This window comes from Daucus carota, chromosome 3, assembly GCF_001625215.2.
Source record: "Daucus carota subsp. sativus chromosome 3, DH1 v3.0, whole genome shotgun sequence".
Taxonomy (NCBI): Eukaryota; Viridiplantae; Streptophyta; class Magnoliopsida; order Apiales; family Apiaceae; genus Daucus; species Daucus carota.
In genome coordinates, this window is record NC_030383.2 from 44,269,231 (window position 1) to 44,296,114 (window position 26,884).

At 32.1% G+C, this 26,884-nt stretch overlaps 1 protein-coding gene across 1 annotated transcript; it reads right to left on the reverse strand.

The window, feature by feature from the left end:
* Positions 1-1,180: 1,180 nt before the first annotated feature.
* On the reverse strand, positions 1,181-19,076 carry LOC108214604 (suppressor of RPS4-RLD 1). The gene is made up of 23 exons (XM_017386700.2): positions 18,812-19,076; positions 18,618-18,727; positions 15,498-16,270; positions 15,078-15,122; positions 14,845-14,946; positions 14,675-14,755; positions 13,171-13,237; positions 11,946-12,046; positions 11,718-11,825; positions 10,814-10,884; positions 10,621-10,677; positions 9,841-9,949; positions 9,655-9,735; positions 7,633-7,719; positions 7,180-7,386; positions 6,361-6,686; positions 5,381-5,467; positions 5,198-5,297; positions 4,534-4,625; positions 4,411-4,449; positions 4,236-4,326; positions 2,022-2,119; positions 1,181-1,940 (listed from the first exon to the last, which is right to left on the reverse strand). The coding sequence occupies exons 1-23, from the start codon at positions 18,919-18,921 to the stop codon at positions 1,619-1,621; spliced, it is 3,264 nt and encodes a 1,087-aa protein (XP_017242189.1). The 5' UTR covers positions 18,922-19,076; the 3' UTR covers positions 1,181-1,618.
* Between the last annotated feature and the right edge of the window lie 7,808 nt (positions 19,077-26,884).

Genomic DNA, 26,884 nt, shown 5'->3' on the forward strand with positions numbered 1-26,884 from the left:
CCTATCGCTTTTCCCATCTCAATTCTCTTCTTTTTAATTTTCTATCAATAATCTTCTTTGTTTGTCTGTTCTTCAATAAAATCGAGTTTTGTTCTACAAAATTCGAGAAACGTATTTGGGTTTTTTCGTTGTCTTCTGTCTAAGTTATTATTTGTGTGTTTGATTGTCTCGCGATATGCGATGTGTCTCACGTTATGCGATGTGTTTATGTTGAAAATGAATTTTAGGATGTATTGGGAGATCTGGAGATTTTACATCAACAACACTTTCGGCAAGATTTTACATCAACAACACTTTCGGTGTTTATAGCTGGTGTCCGACAGTTAGATAGTTGGGGTGCATTTGAAACGGCAGTGAAAATCACATGTGCTCACCTCTCACAAAATATATATATGTTCAATATAACATGAGGCATCTAAACTCTTTTCTTGCAACTGAGTCCTCTGAACATTGCACTATCCATAAAATTACTGTGTGGGTTAATTGTGAAGCTATTGTTTTCAGGGTAGATGAAGGTTGGATTGTTCAAGAAACCATCATATTCATTTTTAATTTTTATAATATTTGTATTCAGTTTGTTAAGCGATCCGGAAGCAAAACGACTAATTATTTAATTCATTTATTGATTTTTCAACCTGGTTGCATGTTCAGTTGGGAGTTGGGGGTTTGTCCTGAACGAGTCTCTTTCAAAATATTATTTTTGGGGAAAAAAAGACTCTGATTTTCATTTACATAACTTTTCTGCTTCTTAAAACAAATAATTTATGCCAAGATGTCCCTTGGGAATTTCAACCTTTATCAAATCCAAACTTCTCATTATAGATTTGTCGTGGTCCCGGAAAGACCTTCCTTCCAATTATTTTGCCATTCACCTCCATAGAGGGTAGCTTGCATTTGTGTCCCATGAGTACCCAGCATAATTTTAAAATTTTTATATTCTGTAATCTACACGAAATTTGGGTTCATTGTTTTTAATATAATATAAAGGAGTCAACTCATTACGAAGCTGTGTAGATAGATGCATGCTGCACTCCGAACAATAAACCATAAACCTCTAAAGCGATGCATCAAACATTAAAATCCTCCTGGTAAAAAGAGTTGTAAGCATCTGCTCATGGCACACCAAACAAATGAGCGCTGCTATTTAATACTAAAACACCTACAAATGTCATACCAAAAGGAAAAGAACACTTGTCACATATGATTATACGAAGGGATGTCAGAAGGAATTTATTCACCCCCTTAAGACAGATCCTGTGTATGTCTACATCATTGGACCGTCTTCTCAGTCAGTCTGTCTTTATAAGCTATCATACAATATACAGTGCCCACATGAAATCTAAAAAAACAAAGTTTCCCTTATTAAATATTTAGCAATTGTAAAGCTCCTAAGTAATTGCTATGACAACTTTCTAATCCTGAGCCTAAATCTTAAATAAACCTTATAATCTTCTCTATTATTTGAACTTGTATGCCGATTTCACCTTTTCTTTCTCTCTGTCTTTTGGTCTTTTTACCCTATGCAGCCTAAGTTTAAATTCCGCCTTCACATTTTCCACATTTACAATTACAGGATGACTTTCCAAGTTGCAACAAGCAAGCAGATCGAAAGATCAGCTTATTTACCTTCTACATGTAGTTTATTGGCAGATGCCTCAGAATAAGAGCTCAGGGCAGCAACAACGGATGCTGTAGTCTCAAAGTTTGAAGCAACATCTGGATAATCTTTCCAGCTTGTGCTGATATTAAGGGACTCATACAACCAAGTTTTTACGAAATCCATGAAGGAGCTTGGATCAAAGTTCAAAATGGCTTCCCAATCCACCTGTACTCCTACAGGAATGGTTCCAGTGAATTCCATATTAGCAGCAAGAAATACTCCAAGCAACACTATGAATCCAACCGCTGCAGTTCCTCTGGAAAGGGGCATGAAATTGTACCTGAAAATGTTTTTTTATATAAAAATTCAAAATTTGTCCCACTAGAATATAAATGTGATGAATAAAAACAATATAACCAACCAGTAATATGTCATCCTCAATATCGCATCCCTCACATTTCCAAGAACATCAAAATCAGTTGCCCCATAGGTTTCACCACAACATGCATTACATACGGCCTGCAATTTTTGCATGGAAGGAAGTTACATGGAATGACATATATATTTATTTCTCCAAAATTAAACTAAAGAAGCTTGGATATGCATTACAAATTTGCATGGGACGAATACAACTCAAATGTAATAAAATAAAGATTGCGTCTCCTATAAAAACTTAGGAGGCTTAGAATGATATGATAACATAAGATGGGAAAAAAGAACAACAAAAAAAAAAGAGTAAAAAGGCATGGATGTACAAGTCCTGAAAGCTTCATTGAGGAATGAGCCATCCTACATCGATCAAAATAGACAAATTTGCAAACCTTCATAAGAGCAAGTCCAACGCATAGCTATAATTGGTTGTATAGCTAAAACATAACACTAAGTTTGCAAAATCACCACACCAATGCATAGCTATACTTAGTCCAAAAAATGCATAAATGAATAGTTAGACCTATATTTCGGATTAAAGATGGCTATAGTCATCCTTGCCACCAGTGTTGTTTAAGGCGCAATATCTTAAAAAGCGCAAGACCTGATTTTGAAGCGTGACTCGCAAAGTGCCATTAATCGCGCGCTTTTTTGTTGGAAAAACAACATCGTAAATTTTAGCAAAATTATATTACTTATCAGATTCTTAAGTTTCAAATATAGGCTAGTTGCATTTTGAGGTAGATGTTTTTATTGTCAAGCCCTTCATATGATAAAGAGTCATACAATAAAGAGGTTCTCATCACCAAAAGCAATAAACACCATTCCAATTAAGGTCTTTGCCTTCATGGACACACACCAAACTTGGGCGCTTAAAAGCGCTTCTTGAGCACTTTTTTGCTGATTTCAGAATCACATTAAATCACAAATATATGAGTCGCACATCCTGCGCCTAAGCACAGAACACCATTAATCGTGCAATTAAGTGCACTTTTAATAACACTACTTGCCACAAACCAAAGTTAAAGGAACTTGGTGAAAAGTTAATAAGATTTTAATGTAGTTGATCCTATTTTAGAACTAGGTATTGGAGCACTAGTTGTATATTAAGACCAAAAACTACTTTTTGGTCTCAAATTATAGCGATGCCCATCGCCATTTAACTTTAGCATTAGACTTAATCTAAAACATCCGAGCAACTAATGCGTGCAAAACTTGGAAGCATCAGTAAGGATGCGGGGTATGGGAATACAAAATTCGACGAATTTAAAATATATAGGGATTCAGAAGTTGGGCAAATATAAAAATATTTAAAAATATATAATATGCATGCATTTCGAGAGTTACATTTATATTTAACTAAATAGTCACATAAATAAGTTCATTATTCTTAATAATTTACATAATAATTACTTGATAATATAATTGTTGCATTATAAGGTAGTTAAGTGATTAACTAATCTAACTAATTATATAATTATTTATTGGGTATTCTCTATGGTACTAGTGTACAATTGGCTCTTGTCAATGATACCATCACATGTTTTCCTTGTATCCATGGTAACCTTGTACTTTTGGTTAACACCCTTTTGTTAAGTAAAATATAATATCATTGATTTCATACCATAAACTAAATTGAATTTTTGAAATCTTTGCGAAAAATACATGAAATAAAAATTAAATTATTTAAATGGAGCAGAAATGAGTGAGATATATTTGAACTCCATAACCAAATTTGTTTTACGGTCTGAAATTAATTATGTTACATTTTACTTAACATAAGGGTATTTTATGTGAAAAACCAAATGTACATTTTTACCACATATAGAACTATAGAAGCAAAAAATGTGATGTTACCGTTGATAATGGTTGATCTGGTGCACAATTATGCAGGTGAGATTTGGATTAAGACATGCACATCTCCATGGCAATGAGAAATCAGACCTCAGTTTTTATCATTACTTTATTAAAAACACTTCATGCTCAAAATTAAGAGGATCACGCAAAAGCTTAAGGTAATTATTAAGTCACCATTTCGACTTTTTATGACACTCTGATACCAGGGCACCAAAGACCAGGTTTGTCAAATTATTATCAAAATTCTAAACTGCTTCTTGTGGTTTCTAGTTGACCCAAAAGAAGCTGTCCCAAACAGCAATGACTTATAAAAATAAAGAATAATATAGTTTAAGACTAGGGTACTCACTTCCCACGCCAATGCCATTTCGGTATCAAAGTCATTCCATCTACTAGGTGTACAGGGAGTCCTGATTGCAAAATCATATCCAGATTCTCCCCTGAATCACAATTTAGGTTAATAAATCACTATGATCACATTATGCAACAAAATAAAAAATTAAATTAGGTAGAATAAATTTTACATTTTGAGCAGTGTGATCCTCGTTCCTTCAAGACGCATACTGAACAAGTCAAAATCTAGACTTCAGCTCAGGTAGCAAATAAAGAAGGAAAAAACAAGACTTTTATCTGGGTATCAAAATTACCCCTCAGATGCGGTACTATTGCACCAAGTAGCCAACCAGAAATCCTGGCCGACAGCTGAATGAAGATCAGAACAGGAGCGTGCATTCTTAACCTACATTAATCAAATAATTGATTACTGAAAAGCTGCAAGCAACTGTAAAATCCAAACTGACCAAAACTTGATACATCCAAACCTACAAATATTTTTTTACACTCAATAACATAAAGATGTAAGTCTGAACGCAGGAAATGATGTCACAATTAACTTTCTGCCAACAAAGTACCATGAACAAAAAACAAAGACGAAGTAATAATATCTTGTTAAAAAATAGATTTCACTTTTCAGGCTATATATAGTTCCAGTCATCCCAGACAACCATCACCAAAATACTGGCTCATAACTTTATAGAGCTGAGGGACTCAAGAACTGAGTAGTATTAAGTAAAACATATATAGCAAAAGCAAACCACCAACTAGGATGCTAATTTTCCACCTTAAAACTTTTATATTTCAAAGTCTTGTAGCTCATAGGCTACAGTAATGCCCACACATACACAGAGTATAAGCAAGAAGACTCGCACATGAAAACAATTTGTTAACTGGTCCTCGGTCAACAAGAGGAGAAACACCCATGCGAAGTAAAGAGGCAACATTAACCAAATATCAGACATCAGTACAACTTACGTTTTCCAGTCTCCCTTCTCTAGATAAATCAATGATGTTATCTTCCTTGCTATAGACAAACTTCTTCTCCATTATTACTGCCTTTGCCAAATTAATTGCCCTGAACTCTCAAACAGGTAAGTTTAGTAGCCATAACATCCTATAAAACGATTGCACAAGGTACATTAGATATCCAAATTTTACCTTTGACAGTTTGGATAGTAGCGCACAACTTTATATTGTCCCAGTGTGAGAGGAGTGTGCGATCCAAAACCAGAATTGAACTCCTCACTAAATTGAAAACAAGAATCAAAATAAGAAAACGCTGAACATTCAGTTGACCATCAACGTGCCGAACACTACATATAATATTATTAAAAACATATATGACCCCATCTTAATCCATCATATTGTCATTAGAAAACAGATTTTGAATTAATTATTCCTAAATAAATCTGAGGATTTATATGTGACTTTGCCGATTCTTTGCCCTTGTCCTACATCAGCCATCAGCAGCAGCAGCAGAATGTTTATCCCCAAAATAATGGGGTAGGCAGGCTAATATGGACCACACATACATATCCCTTGAGGTCGGTAACATTCATCATACCCAACAACTATCGTTGCAAGTAAATTGAACATGCCTAAAAGAGAACTTTTGATGTGGGATGCAAGCGCTTTACAGTAGATAAAAACACATAACACGGTACAAATATTCAATCATATCAAGTACATGAAGCATCATACAAAAGTTAAAACCATCAGGAAAAGAATAGTGTAAATTACTGGGAAATATGCAAAATCTATACAAAGCATGAGTTTTTATATGAATATGTGTGTGTGTGTGTGTAAATTTTTTCAAAATTCATGAAAATACTAATTAGTGAATTTTTAAGTATTAAACTTCCAAATAAATTGATATAGTACATTGTAGTATTGTACATATAGTACAGTTTTAGAGTTTGTTTCTAAATTCAAGGAATATGAAGATTGGACGAGAAATGGGGGATTGGCAAGGACTACATGTTTGTGTGTGTGTGTGTGAGAAGCTCTTTTTTGTTTTTTTTGTTTATCGCGTCTGTGACATGCCATGGTAGTCTTTTTAGGGTGCATGTCTGAAAACTGACAACAGTATAAGCTTTGGATATCAAGTAAAAACCTAAAATAAATTTTGAATGTATTACCTCAACTTGTTAACCCATACGACAGGGTCACAAGGCTCAGATATCTGTCTCCATTTGACAGCCAGGGAGTAAAGCTCATGCCATGACATTATCGAACGGCTTGATGACCTATCTTCCAAAGAAGCAGAGGAAGTCAATATATCTGCTAAACTGCTAGTACTGCAACCAGCGCCACCTCTATTTTGACTCGGAGGACTAAGTCTTTCCTTTCTTCGGGCTCGCTTGCTGTTTTTAGAAGAACTTTTATTAGAGCTTTTCCATTCTACACGCCAAGCCTTTGACACCTTCTGTGCTATCTCTATAGCAGCCAACCCGGCCATACGATGCTGTTACAAGTAACAAGACTTAGACTCAATAGATGTACAGATATAACTACTAAGCAGATCCTAAAATGGAATCAGTCACTATTTTATGATGATCTATGATATTTTTTTAATGTGACTGAACAAAACTGTAGTTCAAAGAATAATAGTGGAACACACAGTGTGATAAGAATAAGATTCGAGTATCAGCCAGGAAAAAGTAGAAGAGAAGAATGGCCAGGTATGAGTATTATATTTATCTGGTAAATGAAGCTTTTTCTTGTATTAGTAGGCTCACAAAATCAACATTTATGCTGCAGCAAGCTGGTCTATTATATCAAACCAGATGATTCAAGTGAAGTGGTACAGTTACTTATATCACGGGAACTCAAACAGGAAACCAATTGTAGCAACTACTAAAGTCTAAACAGAAGAAAAACAAAGATGAAGTAAGCCAGAGTCTGATTTTGGTATAGCAAGAACAAACTTGTTAGGAATAATTCATGATATAACCAACCTGACGTCTATTAGGCAAAAACCCAGGGCAGTTGTATTGGATCTTCTTTCCTATGCAATCTGCAGCATCGATGAGAGTTGTCCTTGCCTTTGTAAAAGTAAATTCTTGTTTTTTCAGCTTGCTTTTTCTCAATGAATCACGAAGCGGGGGTTGCCTGTATACTTTTTCACATACATCTTTGGGGTGCATCCTTTTGCACCAGAACTCCTGGGAAATATAAACGACAATGTGAAAAGAAAAAGAAGCTGATCGAGTAGGTAAACTTCAATTGTGTAAATAGGCAAAGAGCTCATACTCAGGCTCGATTGAGTTAAGTAAATATCAAATAAGCATACATTTTGGCCCCTACACTATTCATACATTACAACAATATATGAATTAAATTTTGCACTTCACATGTATTGCATGATATAGAACATTTCTTAGATATGAATGATGCATCATTTAGGTTACCTTAAAAAGAGGATTAATATCTCCATCAATGTCAAACCAACAGAACTCACTGCTGAGCTTCGAAGCCGTATATAAAGCAATTTCTTTCTGCAGAAAGAATAACAAGGAAATCACTTTATACCTCAACTGCATATCTTATGTATTCATATATTGTCATTAGGATTATGCATACGGTAATTCGATATCATTTTTTTACACACACACACATATGCCATGTTTTTATGAATTTTTATTTATCTAGTAAAATAAACTTACATAATTAGTTCACATTATGATAACTCAAGCACCCATAATGAATGAAATTGTGCAATACATTGTACACACACAAAAACATGCTTCTAATTGTATTATCTATGTACACCAATATATTCTTATTTGCTAGTTCAGCAAGTACAAGCTGACGTACATTGCAGTACTACAAATGATAGCTTAGGCCATTGTATTCCAGATTTAGGCACGGAGTGGTTGACAGGATGGATCCGAGTGTTATACTTGAATGTTTAAAATTTGGGGATGCCTATTTTTGACCCAGTACGGGTAATAAAAGTTTGTTGAAACTTTTACTAATAAAAACAACTAAACTTGATTCCATATGGACTACATTTTTGGGAATTTCATCTCATCTTTCATATCTCATGTCTCTGTTTTGCTCTCATATTTTTCTTTTTGCATCATAGGTTCATCTGATATGTGGTCTCTGAATTGGTCAAAGAACCCACATTTCAGTCAATGGATCCGACATGGAATAAGTGCCATGTCTGAGTTTTAGGCATGGTTAAGGCAGCCACATAAATTTGCAACAAGACCAAGATTCTTGATAGAAATACTTATCCAAAGCACTGAGAATAAGAGGGATAAGAAGACCACGCACTCCAAACAAAATGAAAACAAAAATTCCAAAAGAAGGAACTCATAACTGATGTTCCTTTAAACACTCCAACAGCAGAAAAAACATAAATAAAAAAATGAAATCTAACACCCATGCCAACCATAAAACAAATACACAAATGAACGCTTTTATTTTGATCTTATAACATTAATATGTTGCAATCCTACCTTTTCCATCTTCAGAACCCTTAAACTGGATGGATACATAAACACTAAGTATTGTGTATGGTAATAACAGATGGAGGGACTAAAGGGGCATGCCTCAGGGTTTATTACATCCCTGGAAGAAGAATTTTTCTCATATTTCTAGCACTCGCATAAAGCTGTCCTATAGCAAGTACTCGTAGTGAACTGTATACTTTGTCCGTAACAATCTTGTTAATGTAGTACCTTCTATCAGGGTCTGTTTGGGAGTGCTGTTCAAAACTGTTGTTCCGGTAAAAAAGTGTTGTTGCAAAAATCAGATGATTATTTGGTAATTTTTTTGATATTTACATATTTTGAGTTAAAATATAAAAAAAAAAAAAATTGGTGATGTCTGATAGTGAAATTTGTGACAGCTTCCCGCAAAAGCTGAAAAGTAGCTTTTTTCCAAAAGCATGGGCAAACATGCTTTTTCTAAAAGCAGCTTTTGCTGCTTTTAAAATTTACCTAACAATTTTTTACATGCTTTTCAGGAAAAAGCTGATGTTGCTGTCTGTAAGCCTTAGACCAAACTTTTTCGTCACAATCTTTCTTTGAAAAGCTAATATAATGAGTTTTTTTCCTCTAAATTATCTCAGACCTTATCATGAAGAATGCTAACAAGTTGTAGGCAAGATATAATATATACGCGAGTATTTACAGAAGTAATGGCCGGGGGGGACTTTAAAAGCGAGGATAATATTATGTGAAGTCCCATTAACATTTCTAAACAGAATCTACAATCCTACGAAACTAACAAGTAAACAATTTAGTGCATTTGTATATTAGTATCACAATGGGGGGGCAGGGGCTCAGACATGCCAAGCCACCAAAGCTCTGACTCTGTTCAAGACATTTAGGTTGTCATGTTAACTGCAGATTTGCATGTGACGATTATGCATGAAACAATTCTTTCTACTAAACAGTTACCATTCAATTACAAAGTCAAACCTGATAGAATGCCAAACACTGAAGAACAAATTTATCCATCGACTCAAGTTCCATGTCCAAAGCAGCATCATAATCCTTCACCTTCACCGAAACAACACATTAAAAGAGATCAGAGACCAACAAATAGGTAGACCACTATAAACTAAAGGCCGGAGATGAAGAAGCAGGAAAGAGAATCTAGCATACTGCTTCTCTATATTGTCCCACAGCATGGTAGCAAGAAGCACGTAAATATAAGCACTCAATATTTGTACTGTCAAGGCTCAGTCCAGCAGATAAATCCTTTATTGCATTCCTGTGAAAGGTAACTTCAACATTCAAGAAATTGTTGAAAGCAAAATAAGGAAAACGAAATAAGGAGCCCGACTACTGCGGGCGGAAGATGGATCTCATGAAACTGAATTGGTTGGATACAACATCACAGAAATGAAATTAAATAGCAGCTCAGATATCAAGTGATTATCTCTGTGCAAGATCTAAAGATGCATGTAATGTGTCCCATCTTGAATATCAGGAAGTGGCCGTCAATAAAGAGAACCCAGCTACATCAATAAAGAAAACTGATCTACTACTTAATGTAACCAATAATATCAGATATTAGAGAAAGCTAAAAAGGGTAAATATACTATCAAGTTGACGGCTGGTCTTGCAGTAAGAAGATATGTAACAACAGAGGTACTCCACAGGACTAATTGGGTTGAGGTTAGAAGTTCAGTTTACCACCGCTTGGGTAACATATAACTTTTGTCTGGTGGGCTTAAACCTCAAGTTCATGGAGTATAAAATAGTATAACCTTTTCCTAAATGCAGACTTGTGTAAATTAAGGTCATAACACATTAATTACTCTTACTGAGCTAAACTGGCATATCAACATTTATAGCACTTACCTTGAACACCACAAAGCATTTACCTAATAAGCTGTTATAGAAACATTAATTACTGCAGAAGTTCAACAATTAGCTTACCTGTGTTGTCCCATGCCATGAAGTAGTAGCCCCCTCAAATGATATGCTTTGGCAAACCTATCAACAACTCACAAATTACAATACTATCAGCAATTTCCACATTCTTGTGTGAAGAGACTACTGGCACCAAACAAAAGATTCAGCGCCAAATTTACCCCTGGCCAGAAAATAAATGTAACTATGCACCACACACCTCCCATCAATTTGCAAAATTTGGTGAAGACATTCCAAGGCCTTGTCTGGATTTGCCAATTCTTGATACAGCTGTTGACAGATCAAACATCCGTGAAATGTTATATTTCTCTGAGTAATTTCAAATATATTTTAAAATAATTATTTGCAACAAACAATTTCTGCTATACAATGCAGTAACGCACATGCTGCTAGCTTGGAAATGACTTAATGTATATACAGTTGATTTCACATATGTGAGCAACAATTTTGCAAAGTCAATTCTAATACTTTCCAAATCCCAAATGAGCCTACTATAATTCAAGAATAACCAGTTAATTGAGCAAAAGCGATAATTCATTGAGGATACATCCAACTCCCAAGCCCTTGGTAATTCTAAAAGTAAGACCGTAAAGCTCAAAGCAACTAGTCAACTACCAGCTTTGTTACAATTACACCTACTATTGCAGGAAAAAAAATGACACCGCAATTACTCGTGCAAAAAGATCAAAACCAGAAACCACAACAATTTCCAGCAAAGCCCTCCCTACTAAAACCAGAACATGAAAAATATGCACAAAGACTAATGTCCAACTTTTTAAATTTGCTGAACGCTGTTTGGGAGAGTGTGTGTTCTACTGTTCTACCACTGACAAGAGTAATTATCAAAAGTAAATGGAAAAGTCGTAGCATGAATATAGTACTTGGTTTCGTCATAAGTACTGGTATGATTTTGGCTAGAATGCTAGATAAAGTACCGAAAGGACAAGAAGAATGTCAAACAGATTTTTTGGGTGACAAATAAATTGTCCACGTGTCAATTGTATTATATATTTACATAATACCAACCCATATATGCAAAGATTACATGATCTAGGACCATTGACATTATAATTGAAGAGGTTAATTATATATCTTCAGAATACCTGTGTTAGGTGAACCCAAGCCTCTAGAAAATTTTTGTCTAGTTCAATGGACTTTTTATGTGCATCTTCGGCCCTTTTGTGTTCACCAATTGAAGACAACGCTGAGCCCTATAAAAGCACAAGTTTGCCCAAAATTAATACGAAACAAAATTGTGCGCGCACGCAAATAATTTCAGCACACTACCTTGCCAAGCTATGAGCTAGCAAAGTCTGTTGTCATGTACTCACCAAGTATGTGTATGCAGATTTGTTATCTCTGTCGATCTTTACACAAGTAGTGAGGTCTTCCACAGCAGCCTTAAAATCTTTGAACTTGAAATTCACAATTCCTGCAGATAAATCAATGTAATCTCAGTACAGATTAAATTTCTCAATCACACAAGTCCAAGAAAAGGTCAATAAGAGTTTAATATATAAGAGCATCTCCATCGCTAGTAAATTCTTAGCAAAAAGTCTAGGTGGCATGCCATGAATAGAAAATAGAAAATATACATAATAAGTAAAAAAAATGGCACTCCAATGGTGAATGGACCATTTCCCTTAACAAAAAATATAGCCAATCATTTCATATTGGTTATATTTGGCCAACCTCTAGAGATGTGTAGCAAGATTTCGCATTAATTACCATATTAAAATAATAAATTTTATTTATAACAACTTGAAATAGTAAAAACATACCATTTTTAATATATAGCCAATCCCATCGGAGCACAATGTCATACAAGTTTGATAAATTTTATATAATTGATATTTATAATTTGGCCAGCCATTTTTAGCCAACACCGCTGGAGATTTCTAACTATTCAAATAGCCAGAACCATCAAGTATTAAAATCGTGAGTTTCAGAAGTAGGATAAGAGGTCATTATTAATCTCTTCACTGTTTAAAATTAGCAAATAATAAGTATTTAGCATCAACCACCATCACTATTGATCCATGGTGTTCAATCTTTTGATAATAAGGAAATAATATGACAAAAGTCAATGATACAACATAATTGGCAGTACTATCTCTATTACTTATGTACTGATACCCTCCCATTTTCTAGGGGTGAGCTTACTATAACCTTTTTCAGACAAGTCGATCATTGTTGCGAAAAGCGTAATTCATTGTGCTTCGCGCTTAGGCGCAAGTCTTGCGAGTAAAGAAGTGTGCTTAAGCTCAAGGAGAAAAACAGATGTACTAAAAGACCAAACTACGTAGAGTTAAAAAGAGTCAAGGAAAATAAATTATCTCTTCAATCTCTATGAGAATCTTAGCAGCAAGCACTCAAAATAATGGTGGACACAAGCATGTTATCCAAGATATCAACATCTGGAAGATAAGAACCTAAAAGTAAAAGCACGATAGCCCATACTTGTATAAAGTACACTGAACTTAGTCCCCAAAGCAAATATCTAACTTGCAAGAATGAAGTATTTTTCTAGTTAATACATAGAAGTGTACAACTTACCCCTTTCATGTAATACATCTGGCGAGTTTGGCTCAAATTCCAATGCTTTCGTCAAGTCTGCAATTGCCTGAACCAAGAAATTATACACAACAAAGATTCATGAATAAAAAGTTTAAAAATAAGTTAATTCCAAACAAAATCAAATATAAGACAATAGTAAGATGATATCAAAAGCTTCTGTTCTATATACAAGTACATAGAATCCTTTAATTTCTTTTTTTGACCCTTCTATAAATTTAAAATCATAGACGCTTTTACAGAATGTTCAGCTAGGTATTACACAAATAACAGGGACCGAAGAAGCAAGCAACTTTGCTGGAAAAATGGTATCAACATATGACTTCCTAATTTGAAAGATCAATGCGTGATAACTGGAAACAAGGAATTGGTTTAGTGTGTATGGGGTCAGAACTTGATTTCTATATTAAGAGTTTGATTCAGTGTTATAATGAAAATATTCTCTTATGATTTGATTTTAAATAATTTGCTAATTAATTGTTGAGAATTAAAATAAAGGTAGTGTGTTTATAATGTCTGATATATTAATAGTGTTTTTAATATTTTAAATAAATAGATACAACTCTTTTAAAATTTAAGCAACATTATTGTATACTAAGTTAATAAATAATATATATATATATATATATATATATATATATATATATATATAAAGTATGCTTATTAAAGAGTTCGATTTATGTTTTTTATTACTAGTACAAAATAATACATATAATATTGAAGGTAAACAGCTTTAAGGAGACTAAAAAAAAATTCAATCAAAATTTATTCCTCATACCCTTCAGCCCCCCCTCCTCCAAAGGTTTCAAAAACCTATACCTTGTGGATTTAAGGAATGGGTTTCAAAATTAAAAAACTCCAACCAAAAACTAGGTATGGATTTTACACATTCCAAACCCATACCTGATACCAAAACACCAATCAAACTGGACCCTACTTGGTATGGAGTATAAGGGGCTTGTGGGATTGACACGAGGGAAGAAGTTAATAGGAAATAACCTAAACCATAAACCCCTGCACTAATCAAGTTCACAATCGAAAGTAGTTGGCTACACTTTGCAGAAAGTGTACTGTAATGTCTACTGTTATGTTGAAAATCATAGAACTGGTCCATTTTGCCATCTCTCTATCTCCCAAGGTTTACTTTCCTTCAACCTATCAATTTTTCCTCACATATCTGATCTCTTTCTACTCAACTGAATACCTCTTTCCCAACTTCTCATCTATCACTGACAACTAATTTAAACTATTCCAGCAAGAAAAAAGAATACAGATTTCCCCCAAAATGTGGCTAATAAATTATAGCCACTAAATGTACACAAAATATTGATGGGCACTATACGAGATAATAAGCAGATCGGTTATTGTGACAAGACTGTCCTCCAGTATTTCATGTCTATATAAAACCAAAAAAATTCGACATAGTTGAACTCGCAAATCTTAGCAAAAAATTTTGACATTAAGCAGTAATATAAAGGGTTCCAACCTCAACAGATTCGCCTAATGCAGCTCGGGCCTGGCCTCTTCGCTTCCAGGCTTCACAAGCAGAAGGGTTTGATTGTATAGCCTAAAACACACAATCCAGAAATATGGTTAGAATGACAAAATCTAGTTGCAACACATGCAATGAAGTTGATACTTATGAGCCTCATTCACCTTTGTAAAATCAACTATAGCAGCTTCAAGCTCTCGTTGAAATGCATAAGCAGTCCCTCTTCCAATAAGAGCCTCGGGATAAGTAGGGTCTTCTCGGAGGATCTGCGTTTATTGTACAAAGAGGTACATAGACTTGACAATCAAAAGATAGAACTTTTACAGAGAAGAGCACAACCAAAAACCCCTTTAAGGGTTTATTTAAGAAAAATTGCTAAGGCTTTAAAAGGTATGACCTGGTCAAATATGGATATAGCATGATTGTATTTTCCTTCATTGACCTGTTACAACCGTATAATCATTTGGTGAGAAAATAACAAACAAATATACTGCAAGAAGCTGCATGGTGCAGTGGGTGAGAGGGAAGGGAAAAAAGGCTTACCAGAAAGCCACTTCAAATCAATCAGTCAATAAGAAAATTCACTATGTAGCTATTAGAACTACCTAATACTTCATAACCAATGTTCACCAGTAAAGTAGCCATTTATCACTAAGGCAAATTCATAACACTTGACAGACTGTGTAGCCAATAACTTTTAACAACTGTTCTAAAGTTTTTCCCCTCAAAATTCTTTCAACTCCATTAGTTTGTCAAAATGACATTTTAAACAGATAACATCATTTAATTACACTTAAATATAGTTGTCTTTTCTTACCTGAGCAATCCCTCTTGATAATCGAAAATCCACATTTATTGATTTGGTCTTTGAAATCCTAGTGACAGAGAACTTTTTATTCCTCTTATTCTGGTCCCTCAAGTCAAGATGCATGTCAATTTTATCACTTGGTTTATTGCGAGCATCGGTTTTATTCATTGATTTTTCAGTGGCTGCAGAAGTTTGATAGGACAATTCAGAAGTATCACTTGAACCAGTAGATGCTTCAGAGACATCACCCTTGGATGTGATATTAAAATTACTGCTTGGCTTAATGCCACTCCCTGTCCCATCACTGCTAACTGGAAAAGGTGGACTAACTGGCTTGGATAAATCATTAGAACCGCCACAGACTTCTGACCCATCACTTAATTTTGGACCCTCAAAACTTTCATTTGATTGGCCATTAGTCCGTCTACGCCCTGTAACTTTACCATTTGGAACATTTTGCTTGTATGATCTATCAACTGAGTTATTGCCAACTTCCAGTGTCATGCTAGTTTCACTGTGTGGTTCAAGCTTACCATTCAACTTATCATTAGTATCATGATTTTCATTCGATTTGCTTGTAATAACTGATTCATTTGCAGAAATATCAGATTCTGCAGCATGGTTCTGAGAAGAAAGAGTATTATTTTGTTTTGAAACTGTCAAAAGCTGCTCCAGTTCTAAAAGTTGCTTTAAATCTGTACAATTGTGAACAGCATATTTATGACCTTCCTCCCAAACCAAAAGTGCCTCCTCATTCCTTCCCAAAGCAGAAAATGCATGACCTAAACAAATGCTCAAAGATTGAGTTCAAGAAAGAAGAGCCTGCTAAAGTGAGATATTACATGAATATTCTCAGTGACAAGGGAAAAAACATATTAAATAAGTAAATCACATGAAATATTATTCACATATTTTACCAAGCAAGTAACTCAAATTTTCACCATACAGTGAGACCTAAACTAGACAGAGATGTAGACCAAGGGATGTCACCCACTAGACAGCCTAATCTACAAACTTGGTCATAAAAGTAGCTTCACAAGTGAGAGTTTTGCATCAAGACGAGGGACTGGGAAGCGACTCCACTGCCGTCATCCAATCATATAATTTGATTAGTGGTTTTACCATTCCTCTGAGGGGCTTCTACCGTTCTACGATAAATAGTTGCATTATTAGTTTCAGCTTTGTTGTAATTTATCAACATCGATTGTTTGTGGATATGATCCTAACAAACTAATATCAGGAAAGCTGGCGTTCAACTAGAAATTTTTGCTGGAGGAGAAAATCACAGAGCAAGTTCAACTATTGTGGTTCTTTCAATAAAACAATAAAAATAACAGGAGAATAACATGTTTAACTGAAGATAACATCAATTATTAATTACATACTATACCATTGAAATGAGACCTAAACTAGTCAGAGAAATGGACCATGGAATCTAAAGGTCAACCCCCTCGCCCCCAGTATATACTCTTGGTCGTAATAGTAGTATGTAAGTTGTAACTATACACTACTCACATATATCCTTTCTTACCATGCCAATCTATGTATGTTTACGAAGAAATTACATGAGTACATTAATATAAAAATTAAACAACTTATAATATTATAGCTAATTAGCTATCATCCCATGTTTTGAAGTGGGCTCGTAGCCCTCAAAGAGTTCCAACAAATTTACTTTTTTTAAAAAGGTCAATTACAGAACATTAAATACTTTTGCACATGTTTCCCTCCACTTCCACCAAGACTCCAACCCTAAACCCTTCGAGAAGTAGGGACGAGGGATAGGGACAAGTTAAAGCTGTAGATTCACAGAAAAAAAAAAATCTAAACAGTATCAACACAAAAACACAATATTAGTTTTTCTATAACCATAGTAGCATTGATGGACATTAACATCACACTGTTTGAGTGCATAACAAGCTCTAGTTTTCCGATATAGATTATTAAAATAAACTCAATATAAAATTCCTCATGTTGAACAAGTTTTAATAAATATAAAAATAAAAATAAAAACAATAAGACACAACGAAGGTGATTTACTATTTATGTGGAGTAAGGAATTAGAATCTATATTTATACTTTCATGTAAATATTTAGATTTAAATTTCGATATGAAATTGTGCAGTTTAATTAAGTATATAAATAGTTCATTAGGAATATTCAACATTAAGGTAGAGAATACGAAAGAACCTTTTTTTCCCCCTTTAACACTAGGACTAAAATTGTTGGTCAAATTCTATGTAAGTAAGTAGGTGTAATATTCTACTATCGGGACTCCATCGCTCTCTCGTTATACTCTTCCTCTCATATTGTCCTCATCAACTAGCCACAGAAATTCTAAACAACGAATTATAGTCAAGACAATATATCACAAACTATTAGCAAATAAACTCAATTTAAAATTCAAGACCAAGCAAAAGATAATATGCGGGATTATCTAAATAAATAATTAAACTGTAAATATTACAATTCCCTTTTTTTTTCTTGCCTATCAATTCCATCTCAATTCTTCTATCACTGGGAATCCCCTACAAATATGTAACTCGGATGTCTAGAACAAAGAACTCCAACAGTGTGCAAAAACATTCCATATGTGTGTATAATTATACTCCAATCATTTCATATTTGGTAATGCATATCCAAATGGCTGACTTGTAGCTTCCCATATTCATCTTTAGTCATGATTATACTTGGAACTACATATATCATATTAGGAAAATTCACGCTACTACTCTTGTACATTCAATTGAGTGTTGGGAACATGCCAAGGAAAAAGAAAAACTTGTTTCTGTTTCTAGACTACCAACCTGGCCTATACCGAATAATGAATCTGTGATGCTGCTAATACAATTATTTAATTTGACCTTACACTAGAATAATAAATCTATCGTGCTGCTAGAGTACAGTCATTCTTACCTTTACTAGTACAAGTAACGTGAAAGCATCTTATAGGCCTACCTATAAAACGATCAGTCACTATGGTAATAGAAAAGGCTAAGCAACTTCAAAACACTAGTATCTACTCAAAAGTATGTTCCCTATATAGACGTGTGTAAAATTATATATAACTACAGAAGATAGTAACACTAATAACTGAAAGACATTAATACGATAAAACAAATCAAGCACCTTTGAGAATGTAGGCTTGAAGCAGTGCAGGATCAAGCTTGAGAGCCTTATCGCAGTCCTTAATTACATGCTTATGTAGCTCCAATTGACTATAGCAGAAAGCTCGATTACTGAATTCACAACAAACAATGAATCAATTATACATACATAATCAGATATACACAAAGATTACAATTAAGTGAGTAATTACGAACCAGATGTCCTGAATAAGGCAAGATTTAGAGAGAAGTGAATCGAGGACGCGAATGGCTTTGGACCAATCACGAGAGCTGCAGAGCTTGGCTAGCTCTAGTCTCTCTGCCATGAGAGAGAGATAACGGATCGAGATTTCTAGGGAGAGTAGAGAGAGTTGAAAAATTGAAAAAGGGGGAGTGTGATGAGGGAGGATTAGATTGCAGGCGTCGGATGAATACTAGGGGTGCGGTTGCGGTGCTTTTTTAGTAAAAACGAATATGTGGTGGTTACAAATGTTTCTAACTAAACAACTACACTATTGATTTATTGTTAGCTGCCCTTGAATTTTGTGCTTAGGATAAATTAGGTCACATTCTATTACACTTCAATTGGGTCGAAATTGGATCAAACTTTATATATATTACATAACTGAAAAATTCTAAAAATTATAACATTATAAAGTATATATAATTTAATTTAAGATGTGATTTTTATTTTTTTTAAATTAATTATTCATGATTTTTATCAAAAATATCAAATAGTTTTGTTTTACTTTTCATCAGGTAAATTAGGCGCTCCTCATTATCACAATTTTAACAAATAATATCCAGAAAAACACATTTTATAAAAACCCCCAAATATCACTTCGAAACGCAATTTTAAGTTATGTTTGTACAAAATGCAACATCGTGTAGCGTTTTGGGTAAAAACAAATATTTTTTCATATTTTTAAAGTTAAAAAACGCTAATTAAAGTGGTGTTTTGGTTACAAACCTTACTTTAAGTTGTGTTTTGAGTGCAAAACGCTACTTTATAGTTTATCCTAGCTTATCCATTTTTTTATTTTTAAAATTTAAAATGCAACTTTAAGTTGTGTTTTGGGCACAAGACACAGTTTCATACTAGATTATCGGAATTATTTTTAAAAAGGAAAAAAACAAAAATGTGCAACGCAACATTATGATGTTGCGTTAGTGTCTATGCTAATGCAAGACGGTTGTATTCGGAGCTTTTTTTATTATGATATTTGGTGTATTTTAACTCTATTTTATAAATTGTGGGATACTAAAATCAACAATATGATATATAAACAGAAGAATGATCTTAAAGTTGAAAAATGTTAATATGTAATTGATATTTATGTTAAGACTACTTTATAAATGACAAATGATATATATATACATATAGAAGAAAGTTATATATATATATATATATATATATTGAATAATTAAAAATATTATTTATGATCAAACTAAAAAATTATGATTGATATTACAATACTCCAATTTAAATGCAGACTTCATACAATCTAATTTCAATATTAAAATAATATGTTTCATTAATAACAACTTAAAAAAATAAAAATATATCATTTTTCAGATATAATCATCTAATATAGTCGGTCTCATCATAGTATAATCTCTAACGAATTTAATAAATTTTATAAATTTTTTTATAAATCCAATTTAACCAAACATTTTAAACAATATTATCGAAGATTATCTTAAAATTGATCAAGTATATATTATAATAATAGGAGTTTCAAACAACTTTGATTTAAAAAATATGTATAATTATTAGTCAAATGGACTAAATCAAATCATAACATTACTATTATTTGCAAGGAGGGATTTGTAAATGGTGATAAAATTTATTTAATGTATTTATGGCTCATTAAATACTACAACAAAATTATTATTTAAATGTCATCCCTTTATAGTCTCTTTATTTTATATTCTCCATCATTTTTTTATAAGTCGCTTTTAGCTTTTCTAGTAGAAAAATCAAGGTAAGGGAAAAAAATACAATTACTAAATTCCACAACAGTTTAAGATGTGTAAAAATAATCTATAATATAAACTTACAAAAATAGATGGAAAACTAAGAGTTGATAGTTGCGCAAAGTTTGTATGTTTAGGACATCAGGGGCCGTTTAGATTAATCTAAAAGAACTGACTTTTTATTTAAATTAAAGAAATGCAGTATAAATGAGAAATAAATAAATTAATAAAATATTTGGAAAAAAAGTGAAAATTCTGAGAGAAAAACTAGTATTCTCAACTTTTTAAAAATACTTCTGCAAATTTATACAAACTGGTAAAAAAAGCTGAAGTTAAAAGCATATTCTACTTCCACTAACGAACCCCCGCTATATCTCCATAACTCTGAATATCATAATAGTTATCTTTTACAAAATATTTCATTGGTACAATATCCAGGAATGAATCATGATACTAATATAAATTTTGTGAAAAATTAGTTTGAATATGACTAGTTTATAACCCGTGCGATGCACGGGTGGTTATGATATTTGTTATTTTATCGTATATATTTTAAATTTAACTAATGTTGTTGTGAAAATAAATTTTTTATTTAACAGTTGAATAAATTCTCAATAGTTAAGTCTGTCAAATGACTAATTAGAAATTAGGTCAAACATATTTTTAATTTTAATGAGAATGTTAATATATTTCTTTTTACATGTTATAATTTGAGGAGATTTTTAAACTCATATATAAAGTAACTTATCAACCTTTTAATATTTCGTTATTAATAATTAAAATGTAGTGTAGAAAATATTATAAGTAAAAGAGACACGTAAAATCCAAATACCAACCCAATACTAACCTGATTTTCAATGTTGTGGTTTAATAGATAATAAAAAAAAATATTACAACATGTTATAAATGTTATAAATTAAGGAGGTTCGTGGGTCGAATACCACTGGCTCACCAAACTCGACTAACCGACCGACCGACTAAACTTGTCATGTTTCTGCTTTATTGCTTTAATAGCATAATAATACTCTATAGTATATTATAGATTTATATATATAATATTACCCCCTCCGTCCCATTTTATGTGACCTCATTTCCTTTTTGGGGCGTCCCAAAAAAAATAACCTATCATACTTACTATTTTTGAACACTACTTTTCACTATTACACCCACTACCTCTCTATTTTATACTCTTTTTAATTGAACAAACACTATTACACCCACTACTTTCCTCCACTATCTATTAAATTATTGATAGGTCTCACCACTTTACCCACTTTTCAACTAAACTTACTCTCTTTCCCTACTTTTTTTTTAATCTCCGTGAAAGTCAAACAAGGTCACTTAATCTATACTATACTATAATAAGCCAACATAACTATAATTTGTAGTCCAAGGTTTTAGTTATATTTTTTGGTTTGGTACTCTCCTTTTGGTATTAGAAGTCTACAAATGTGGAGTCTATTATTTTTTGGTGGTACTCTCCTTTTGGTACTACAAGTCTACAAATGTAGAGTTTATTAGTATTATATTGTTAAACAGTTTCAAATACCAAAAACACTCATAACAATCCATTATCATATAATATTTCATTAAAAAAATTATAATGATGTTATAAATAAAATTATAAATATACAATTTTGAATATCTTTCTTTTAACAAGAAACCTTCATATAACTATTTTTAATTTTAACGTGTTCTATTTCAATATAAACACGAACCATTACATAGCCCTTTCTAACTCTAATCTTAAAAGTTATTGTTGTCAAAAAAACCAAGATTACAAAATTACGTTGAAATTCGATTGATTAGATTACCGAATCTTTTCAAAGGTATAATACGATCAGCTATGTTTGGAAAAGATTTGAATTTTCTGATTTTTTTAATTTTTAAATCTATGTGTACTAAATTCGGATTAAATGTACTAAAATTCAATCCATTAACACTAAAATACTAATAAAATGATGTTAAAGTTTAAATTATAAATAATAAATTACTAACTATATACCCGTCCGTGCTTCGCACGGGTTAAAGGCTAGTATGGGACAGAAGGAGTATTTTTTAAGTGAGACTCTTAAAATATTTAAATATAATGTTAATGTATTTTGATTGAAAAATATTACGGATTATTTATTAATAATTATATGATAGTATTGTATTTATATATACATGTCGGTCCACGTAAAAAATTTATAACAAAAACAAATGTCCGTTGTGTTCAAATTAGAGAAGAGAATGGATTACGGGAGATCACAAGTAGTTGTCTCAAAAATGTCTCGAATGTGTTTGGTTCCTCTGCCTTGTTGCCTCGAATGTGTTTGGTTCCTCTGCCTCGTGAGGGAGTGAGAGGTATGGAATTCCGGTTAGCTGGCCTGAAAAGGTACGTGTATATTGTTTAGAAGCCCATTGATAGTACTAGCTTATAATAGGGTTGTCAAAAAAATCCGAAAGATCTGATATCCGTCCGAAAAATCCGTTACCGTATTTGGGAAAAAGCGGATATAATCAGTATCCGGAATAAAACGGATATTATCCGTATTCGAATCCGGAGTTTGCGGATACAGATATAGATATAAGTGTATCCGTATCCGAAAATATCCGTATCCGAAATTTTTATTATATGTATATAATAATACTTATATAAATTTATTATTTACTTATATTTTTTATTTTATCATATAAATTTTGAAAAAGAATTAATATTTAAAATAAAAAAGAAACATTAAGTATCTTGCAAATGGAGAAAATGGAACTATCTTCATCAAGCTTTTTCTTTTTAAAATTGTTGCGAATACTGTTGTTTTGTGATTATAAGTTGTTAAAATTAATATTTTGTTTCGAAATATTTGATCTGAATGCCCAAACTTCTGTTAAAATATGTTATTAATTTCTGACTCGGTATACATTTGCTGTTGAACGATTCAAAATATGTTTTTTTAATTAATCTCAGAATGTATATTTGATTTTTGGTGATGTTTAAAAAAGCGGATACGGATATTATCCGTATCCGGATAATATCCGGCCGAATACGGATACGGATCTTTTTACTCTAAAATTTGCATATCTGTATCCGTATCCGCATCCGATTTTGAGTAGGCGGATACGGATACGGATATGGGCAAATCCGTATCCGTTTTATCCGTTTGACACCCCTAGCTTATAACCCGTGCAATGCACAGGCGGTCATAAAATTACTATTTTATCGTATATATTTTAACTTAAACTAATATTTTTGTGAGAATAAAATAATGATAGAATGATATGATTAAATAGATTTTTTATTTAACAGATGGTAAATTCTTAATAGTTAATTTCGTTAAATGCCTAATTAAAAAATTATGTCGAACATATATATTTTACTGAAAATGTTAAAATATGTATTTTTTTTCATGTTATAATTTAAGGAGATCTATAAAACCAGATATAAATCAACCAATCAATCTTTTCATATTTCGTTATCGATAATTAACAATATAGTATGGAACATATTAAGTTAAAAGAGACGCGTAAAATCAAATACCGATCCATCATACTAACCTAAATGTTTTTTTTTGAAGAAATACTAACCTAAATGTTTTGTTTTAATAGATAATAACATATATATTATAACATGTTATAAATTAAGGAGGTTCGTGGGTCTAATACCAACCGGCTCACCGAACTCGACTGACCGACCGACAAACTGAACTTTTCATGTATCAGATTAGATTTAACACTATGATAGTATATATTATACATTTATAATATTACTTTTAAAGTGAGTCCATTGGAGTATTTAAAAATAATGTTAATGCATGTATTTTGGTTGAAAAATATCACAGATTATTTATTATTAATTATATATAATAATATTATATTTTTATATATATGTATCCCCGTGTTAATTTTTAGAAGATCCGTTTGTTTGGTTAGAATATATAAAAAAAGATGATGTGTTTTAGTTAAAAAGATAATTACTTTGTTTGTCGATATTATTTTAAATAATGGAGTTTTTTTAGTTAGAAAATATAAAAAAAGAACATATTTTAGTTAAAAAGAATAATTGGTATGTAAATAGGCCCGTATTTTGAACCAAGAACCGGCTGACCAAACTTTCAATGTTTCGGCTTTAATAATATAGTATAGATGCGTATATATTTTTTAAGGTTTGACTTTAGTTTTTGATATAGTCAAATAGGTCTTATATTTGTTTATGTTTTGATCAAATATTTGTTTTATGTTTCGATTTGTTTATATTTTGTTTGAAACCCACTAATTTTGTTTGAAACCCACTAATTATAAAAGTTCGTATAAAAAGCCCGTGTACCGACCGACCAAATTTTTTAATGTTTCGGTTTTAATAATAAGAAATATATTTTTTAAGGTTTGACGTTAGTTTTGGTATAGTCAAATAGGTCTTATATTTGTTTTATGTTTTGATTTGTTTATATGTTGTTTGAAGCCCACCGATTTTGTTTGAAACTCGCTAATTATAAAAGTCCATATAAAAGCCCACGTACCGACCGACCGACCAAACTTTTAATGTTGTTTCGGCTTTAATAGTATTAGCCTTTAACCCGTGCGAAGCACGTGCGGATATATAGTTCGTGATTTATTATTTATAATTGAAATTTTAACATCATTTTATTAGTATTTTAGTATTAATGGATTGAATTTTAATTAAATTATATTATTCAACTAACTATATTTTCTCTCAATTACTTAAAAATGGACAAACCCTAATATATATATATATATATATATATATATATATATATATATATATATATAAGGATTTTAGTACATTTAATCCGAATTTAGTACACGTAGATTTAAAAATAAAAAAATCAGAAAATTCTAATCTTTTCCAAACATAGCCGATCGTGTAATACCTTTGAAAGATTCAGTAATCTAATCAATCGAATTTCAACGTAATTTTGTGATCTTGTTATATTGAAATAGAACACGTTAAAGTTAAAAAGAGTTATACCAAAGTTCTTGTTAAAAAAAGATATTCAAAATTGTATATTTATAATTTTATTTATAACATCATTATAATTTTTTTAATGAAATATTATATGATAATGTATTGTTAGGAGTGTTTTTAGTTTTTGAAACTGTTTATAATACTAATAAACTCCACATTTGTAGACTTGTAGTACTAAAAAGAGAGTACCAAACCAAAAAATATAACTAAAATCTTGGACTACAAATTATACTCATGTTGACTTATTATAATATAGTATAGATTGTTTTATGTTTTGATTTGTTTATATTTTGTTTGAAGCCCACCGATTTTGTTTGAAACCCGTTAATTATAAAAATCCATATAAAAGCCCGCATACCGACCGACCAAACTTTTAATGTTTCGGCTTTAATAGTATAGTATAGACAGTAAGTATAGATGTGTTCGCTTGTGTATAATAAAAATACTTTATTACTGGGTGTATAGTTGAAATTACAAATCAACGTCTATTTTTTTTTGTTAAACTAGTGTCCGAGCTAACTTGTGCACACCTCGACTAATTTAATTGGATATATTTGCACGCTCATAGTATCTTTTACGATTTATAACCGCAAATTTATGCTAATAATTTTATAAAATTATTACATGATATATTTAGGGAAAATAGATTTTTTCGTCACTCAACTTATTATGTTTTTAGAAACTTGCCACTAAAATATAATTTTTTCCCTTTTTGTCACTAGTGTTAGGTTCAGATTTTTTTTGTTCGCTAAAATTAGGTCGGATTTGATTATTAATATTATGTTATTTTTTTAATATTATTAAAATATAGTGGTAGTCTGCAATATTATGGTGATATGATATATTACAAACTAACACTATAAATAGATCACCACAATATATTGTAGACTAACACTATGTTTTAATAATGTTATAAAAATAACATAATGTTAATAATCAAATCTGAACCTAATGTTAGTGACCCAAAAAAATCTGAACACAAAAAGGAAAAAAAATTACTCCCTCCGTCCCACCCATTTCTTATCGTTTGGGTTGGGCACGGAGGTTAAGAAATATGTATAAAGTAGTGGAAAAGAGAAAGAAAAGTGGGTGAAGTGGTGGGACCCATTGATTATTAATGTATTAAAAGAAGATAGTGGAGTAAAAGTAGTGTGAAAAAGAAAGAAAAGTGAAGAAGTGGTGGGACCCATTGACTATTTTGGGTAAGTTTTGAAATGTAAAGAATTGGATGGGACAACCCAAAAAGGAAAGTGTAAAGAAATGGAAGGGACGGAGGGAGTATAGTTTTGTGACAAGTTTCTAAACACACAATAAGTTAAGTGACGAAAAAATCTATTTTCCTGATATAT